This window comes from Trichomycterus rosablanca, chromosome 7, assembly GCF_030014385.1.
Source record: "Trichomycterus rosablanca isolate fTriRos1 chromosome 7, fTriRos1.hap1, whole genome shotgun sequence".
Classification (NCBI taxonomy): Eukaryota; Metazoa; Chordata; class Actinopteri; order Siluriformes; family Trichomycteridae; genus Trichomycterus; species Trichomycterus rosablanca.
In genome coordinates this window covers 609,929-617,484 of record NC_085994.1, presented here as the reverse complement: position 1 = coordinate 617,484, position 7,556 = coordinate 609,929, and the positions used below count along the sequence as shown (strand labels likewise).

The window sequence follows — 7,556 nt, the reverse complement described above, 5'->3', positions numbered from 1 at the left end:
TTAGTTTACTTTTATATTTCCATTCTATTGCATGTTTAACTTAGTTTGTTAATGTGCTGTCTATTTATGTTTAGATAAATGTATATGTTTATATAATACACCTTTTTCTATATTATTTTACCACATCTACATACATTACATCTACTACATATTTACTACACCCGCACCAAGAGAAAGTCCTTGTACACCTGGTACTTGTACATTCTGCCTGAAACCAATAGTTCTCAACCAAGGGGCCTCAATGAGCCTACAGAGGGGTCCAGTTGCATTTAATTGATAAGAGTAAAAAAGAATCACAAGTGCTGGGATGGAAATGGATCTTTTCTGATGTTCTTTAGATTTGTTTTAAACTGCCAATAGCCTATGATGGGTTTTGGAGAATGGACACGTATTTGATTTGCCCACCACAAAAATGCAAAAGTCAACGAACAATGGCAAAGAACTCTCTGAGGATGTGAGAAATAGAATTGTTGCTCTCCACAAAGATGGCCTGGGCTATAAGAAGATTGCTAACACCCTGAAACTGAGCTACAGCATGGTGGCCAAGGTCATACAGCAGTTTTCCAGGACAGGTTCCACTCGGAACAGGCTTCGCCAGGGTCGACCAAAGAAGTCGAGTCCACGTGTTCGGCGTCATATCCAGAGGTCGGCTTTAAAAAATAGACACATGAGTGCTGCCAGCATTGCTGCAGAGGTTGAAGACGTGGGAGGTCAGCCTGTCAGTGCTCAGACCATACGCCGCACACTGCATCGACTCGGTCTGCATGGTCGTCATCCCAGAAGGAAGCTGACGCACAAGAAAGCCCGCAAACAGTTTGCTGAAAACAAGCAGTCCAAGAACATGGATTACTGGAATGCCCTGTGGTCTGACGAGACCAAGATAAACTTGTTTGGCTCAGATGGTGTCCAGCATGTGTGGCGGCGCCCTGGTGAGAAGTACCAAGACAACTGTATCTTGCCTACAGTCGAGCATGGTGGTGGTAGCATCATGGTCTTGGGCTGCATGAGTGTTGCTGGCACTGGGGAGCTGCAGTTCATTGAGGGAAACATGAATTCCAACATGTACTGTGACATTCTGAAACAGAGCATGATCCCCTCCCTTCGAAAACTGGGCCTCATGGCAGTTTTCCAACAGGATAACGACCCCAAACACAACCTCCAAGATGACAACTGCCTTGCTGAGGAAGCTGAAGGTAAAGGTGATGGACTAAACCCAATTGAGCACCTGTGGCGCATCCTCAAGTGGAAGGTGGAGCAGTTCAAGGTGTCTAACATCCACCAGCTCCGTGATGTCATCATGGAGGAGTGGAAGAGGATTCCAGTAGCAACCTGTGCAGCTCTGGTGAATTCCATGCTCAGGAGGGTTAAGGCAGTGCTGGATAATAATGGTGGTCACACAAAATATTGACACTTTGGGCACAATTTGGACATGTTCACTGTGGGGTGTACTCACTTATGTTGCAGCTATTTAGACATTAATGGCTGTGTGTTGAGTTATTTTCAGAAGACAGTAAATCTACACTGCTATACAAGTTGTACACTGACTACTCTAAGTTATATCCAAGTTTCATGTCTATAGTGTTGTCCCATGAAAAGATATAATGAAATATTTGCAGAAATGTGAGGGGTGTACTTACTTTTGTGATACACTGTATATCATTTACAGTCATGTGAAAAAGTTAGGACACCCCCATAAGAACCTTTGTTTTTTTGAACATATTTAAACATATGATGGAGCTTATAGAACTAAACAACATTTTACTTTTACGGCATTTAGCGGACGCTTTTATCCAAAGCGACTTACAGTAACGTGACAGTATACAGTCTAAGCAATTTAGGGTTAAGGGCCTTGTTCAAGGGCCCAACAGTGGCAACCTGGCAATGGTGAGGCTTGAACCGGCAACCTTCTGATTACTGGACCAGTACCTTAACCACTAGGCTACAACAACTGGCTACAACAAAAAGTTGTAAAATGTAATGAACAAAAATGGAAATTTATTGTGCCAAGTCAAAGCCCGGATCTTAATCTTATTAAGATGCTGTGGGGTGAAACGGGCTGTGCATGCAAGAAACCCCTCAAACCTCACACAGCTGAAGAAATTCTGCATGGAGGAGGGGAAAACTTTCTTCCAGTCGATGTCAGAGATGGTAGATGGTTATAGGAAACGTCTAATTGAGGTTATTTCAGACAAAGCGGGGAATACCAGCTATTAGAGCACAGGGTGTCCTAACTTTTTCCTCACAATAAATTTCCATTTTTGTTCATTACATTTTACATCTTGTTTTTAAAAGTAAATTATTCAGTTTTATTTGTTTAGTTCTATAAGCTCCATCTCTCAGTACTGTTCACATGAAGCTCAAATGTTCACATGTTTAAATATGTTCAAAAAGACAAAGGTTCTCATGGGGTGTCCTAACTTTTTCACATGACTGTACGTCCAACAGACTGAAGATCTCTCATCCAGTTTTGTTTTGTATTTGTAATTTTCTAAACTGATTTGATTAAACATATTGCTATTATTCAGTCTGTTCTGCTATTTAAAAAGCCACATGTGACACACATTACATTTAACTAAACTTACAAAAATTGGTTAAATTGGTTTTTAAAAATTGGTGTTTTATTCAGACCTAACATTGAATCCCTAGCGGTGCTATCGGCCAGCCGGTCGTGCTGCTACATACAGTATATATACAGACATGATTGGGTGTGTCTAGGAGAAGGAAGCTGAGGCCCGGCACGGACCCACCGCCACCCTGAGCAGGTGGTAAAACATAAAAATAAAATGAATAAATAAGTGAATGAATAAACGAATGTTCTCCAGGGCCTGTAGGAGGCGATGTTGAGTTTTATGCTGTTTAAATATTATCACGAGGAAAATCTCTTAAGTGAGGTAACAGCATGGAGAGCCGGATGCTAACAAGCCCGAGTGGATAAAATACTAATATCTATTATTATTAGGTGAGTATTTTATAACAGTTCATACTGCATTCATAACAGCTTAATACAAGCTCTAAGTGTTGAATAATAATGCTGATAAAGGCCGGAATGTGAAGTAAAACAACATTGAGTGTAAATGTGTGACAGTGCTGTAAGTGAACCGGGTTTATTACAGCTGGATGATTCTCCACATCATCAAACCTCCTCAAATAAAGAAAAGAAAAATAAATATTAAGGTCAGGGTTCACACTGAAGTGGTCAGGGTCGCGGCGACAGGGCACCCCTGAGATTCGAACCCAAGACAGACCGTCGCACCACTTGTGCGCATGTGCAGTACAGAGTAAAGAACTAAACAACCTCATTATAAAAGATCCACAAGCTGATCCAGAAGCCCTGTGGACTTGATTTATATTCCCTCTCATGTCGCAGTCGGAATCCACATTACTCCCAGTCCTTCTACACCTGTGTCCATCTCCTACCTTAATCTGGCAAACACAGGTCTAAATCGACCCCTATAGGTGGTCTATCATTAAAAGTAGCTCCTAATTTACTTTCCTTTGTGTACTTCTGTTCTGTGTGTGTGTGGTGGCTCGGTGGGTGGCACAGTCGCCTCACAGTGAGAAGGTCCTGGGTTCAATTCCCAGGTGGAGCAATCTGGGCTCTTTCGGTATGGAGTTTGGTATGTTCGCCCCATGTCTGCGTGGGTTTCCTCCCACTGTACAAAGACATGTAAAAATAATTAATGGTAATAATAATATTAAATAGTGGTAATAATATTAAAATAATATAATAATAATAAATAATATAATAAAAATTAAAATAATAGAATAATAATAATATAATATTAATACAAATAATATAATAATAATTATAATAACAATAAATGTTAATAATAATAATTACATAATAATAATTAATGGTGATAATAATGATAATAATATTAACAACAATAATAATAATAAATAAAAATTAATAATAATAATAATTATTATTATTATTAGTGATAATAATAATAATAAAAAATAATTATTATAATAATTAAAATGAATAGTGATAATAATAAAATAATAATAATAATTTAGTAATAATTATTAGTGATGATAATAATAAAATTATATAATAATAATAATAATAATTAATAATATTAATAAAAGGCAAAACATTTTGCATTTTTGTGTTTTAGGTACTTAGGATCGGTGACACGTCTCATCATCGTACCTGGACTTTAAGCATCATGGCGAGCGATCAGGACGTAGCAGCGGTGGGTCAGATCCTGGTGGATGGTGAGCAGAACCTCCCAGCACGTTTCCGGGCTCTGTTCACGCTGAGGAACCTGGGAGGAGCCGAGGCGGTCCGGTGGATCAGCCAGGCTTTCTCAGACGAGTCGGCTCTCCTGAAGCACGAGCTGGCCTACTGCCTGGGTCAGATGCAGGACGAACGGGCCATCCCGGTCCTGGAGAGGGTGCTGAGGGACACCAGACAGGAGCCCATGGTCAGACATGAAGCAGGTAGAGCCCATAATGTGTGTCGTCCTACATTATGTGGCCAAAAGTATGTGGACGCTTTAGGGAGAATCCTCGTTCCTCTTTCGGATCCAGTTAGATGTTAGAAGTCTGAGAATAGCATGTGGCCAAAAGTATGTGGACACCCCTCCTGACTAAGTTTTAGTATTTCAGCCACACCTAGTGCACCACATGCTTTAATCTTTAACCTTTAGCCTTACCAGGTGAGTGAAGACTGTTCTGGACACAAGGGGGGCAGCAATTTAATATGAATTCCCATGAGTTTGGAATACAAAGTACAGCAAGCTCATACTGTATGTACAGCCGTCAAAACGGCGCCCTCTGGTGCTGAAAGGGTTAAAAGCCTCGTTTCACAGTCCAGCAGAGGCTGGATTCGAACCCGCAAGCTTCCGATTGATGTCTCACAGCTTGGTTAATAGACCCTGACCAGGATAAAACGGTTAAAGGGAATGAAGGAAATGAAATGCTTAATATGTTAAAGCAATAGAGTACTCGTGGTGTGTTTTATCATGAATGATCACATGATCTTACCAAATTACAGCGTTTATATTGTGTGTGTGTGTGTGTGTATTTTCTGGCTGTACGTAGGTGAAGCTTTGGGAGCCATCGGAAACCCGACAGTGTTGGACCTGCTGAAGGAATATTCCACGGATCCTGTCGTCGAGGTACGATCCGGTTTCATCTCTGTGCAGCGTCGTCGATCAGCCAGCAGAGGGCGTAATTGCTGCGGGGCCACAGCAAACTCTCCATGTCGCACACGTGACCCGTTTGACCCGTACCTTTAACCCGCAGGTGGCAGAGACGTGCCAGCTGGCCGTCCGGAGGTTGGAGTGGCTGAAGAACGGAGGCGACGCCGAGGAGGATCCGGAGGGTGCGGACGGGAACCCGTACCGCTCGGTGGACCCCGCGCCCCCAGCCCAGAGGAAGAGCGCGCCCGAGCTGAGGAAGCAGCTCCTGGATGAATCTCTGCCCCTGTTCGAGCGCTACAGAGCCATGTTCGCTCTCAGGAACCTGGGCACCGAGGAGGCCGCGCTCGCGCTCGGAGACGGTGAGAGAACCTCGGATTTCAGGGACTTATAAAGAGAAGAGCCACGATTCACAACCTTTAATTATGAGACCATAAATATTATATATACACCGATCAGCCATAACATTAAAACCACCTCCCTGTTTCTACACTCACTGTCCATTTTATCAGCTCCACTTACCATATAGAAGCACTTTGTAGTTCTACAATGACTGACTGTAGTCCATCTGTTTCACCCTGTTCTTCAATAATCAGGACCCCCACAGAGCAGGTTTATTTAGGTGGTGGATCATTCTCAGCACTGCAGTGACACTGACATGATGGTGGTGTGTTAGTGTGTGTTGTGCTAGTATGAGTGGATCAGACACAGCAGCGCTGCTGGAGTTTTTAAACACCGTGTCCACTCACTGTCCACTCTATTAGACGCTCCTACCTAGTCGGTCCACCTTGTAGATGTAAAGTCAGAGACGATCGCTCATCTATTGCTGCTGTTCGAGTCGCTCATCTTCTAGACCTTCATCAGTGGTCACAGGACGCTGCCCACGGGGCGCTGTTGGCTGGATATTTTTGGTTGGTGGACGATTCTCAGTCCAGCAGTGACAGTGAGGTGTTTAAAAACTCCAGCAGCGCTGCTGTGTCTGATCCACTCGTACCAGCACAACACACACTAACACACCACCACCATGTCAGTGTCACTGCAGTGCTGAGAATCATCCACCACCTAAATAATACCTGCTCTGTGGGGGTCCTGTGGGGGTCCTGACCATTGAAGAACAGCATGAAAGGGGGTAACAAAGCATGTAGAGAAACAGATGGGCTACAGTCAGTGATTGTAGAACTACAAAGTGCTTCTATATGGTAAGTGGAGCTGATAAAATGGATAAAAAGGGGAACCGGCTATGACAAAACAAAATCGTAATAAAAACATAAGTTTGTAGTTTTTTTTTTAAATATGACCAGATCTGCTGGTTTAAAATAAACAAACAGCGACTTCCATTATTCTAGGATGCCAATTTAGTCATTTCCAATTCCCGACTGTGAATTGTGAATTCGCTGCCCGATCAAGGAGAGCCGGATCACCACACGCCCCCTCCGAAATGTGTCCAATCTGTACCGCTTCTTATCACCGGTCAGTGTGGGGTTCCCCCACATGCAAAACTCCATGCTAAGCACTGGACCCACAGCAACCCTGTTCAGAATGCAGTTGTCTCCTGAAAATGACTTAAAATAGAATAGTTGACATTTTTGCTGTTGCAGAGGGTGAAAACTTTAAATTCCAAATGTAGGGGGAGGTGGGGCGACTGAATTTGCCGGATCATTATTAAACCTTGAACCCCGCCCCCCTTCTTCTTTCCTCCAGGCCTCCAGTGCAGCAGCGCTCTGTTTCGGCACGAGATCGGTTACGTGCTGGGTCAGATGCAGCACGAGGCCGGGATCCCTCACCTCCGAGCGGCTCTGGAGGACCAGGCGGAGAACGCCATGGTGAGGCACGAGTGCGCCGAGGCGCTGGGGTCCATCGGCCGGGACGCCTGCCTGAGCGTCCTGCAGCGCTACAGAGGGGACGGCGAGCGCGTGGTGAAGGAGAGCTGCGAGGTGGCGCTGGACATGCTGGAGTACGAGAACAGCGGGCAGTTCCACTACGCCGACGGACTCATCAGAGTGAACGCCGCTCAGTGACCCTCATCATCATCTTCATCCTGACCTTCGTTTCATCCCCCGGTCTCATAAAAACTTTATTAATGTATAATAAATCCATCAGATCTTAATAAATACATATTTAAACATCATACGCCTGGTTCCTGAGTAAAGCAGCGGTACTGATGGAGTAAACTGAGAAAAAAGCTCTTAATAAAATACAGAATTAAAAAGATGGGTTTAAAAATCTAAAAAGCGTCTGGATTTGGAACTATTAAACCTGGAACAACTTTAATTTGGAGCCACAGATCACACGGCCTGCTCATAAAGTTATGAGGACACTTGGGGCAGGATGGCAGCAGCGGGCAGGATGGCAGCAGGGGGCAGACGGATTCATGTTAATTGGTGGCACTGTAGTAATGTGTATAAAATA

General features: G+C 43.6%; 1 protein-coding gene across 1 annotated transcript; it reads left to right on the top strand.

The window, feature by feature from the left end:
- Positions 1 to 2,873: 2,873 nt before the first annotated feature.
- On the top strand, positions 2,874 to 7,275 carry dohh (deoxyhypusine hydroxylase/monooxygenase). Its single transcript, XM_062998222.1, has 5 exons — positions 2,874 to 2,959; positions 4,122 to 4,446; positions 5,050 to 5,126; positions 5,254 to 5,509; positions 6,849 to 7,275. The coding sequence occupies exons 2-5, from the start codon at positions 4,173 to 4,175 to the stop codon at positions 7,163 to 7,165; spliced, it is 924 nt and encodes a 307-aa protein (XP_062854292.1). The 5' UTR covers positions 2,874 to 2,959; positions 4,122 to 4,172; the 3' UTR covers positions 7,166 to 7,275.
- Positions 7,276 to 7,556: the final 281 nt, after the last annotated feature.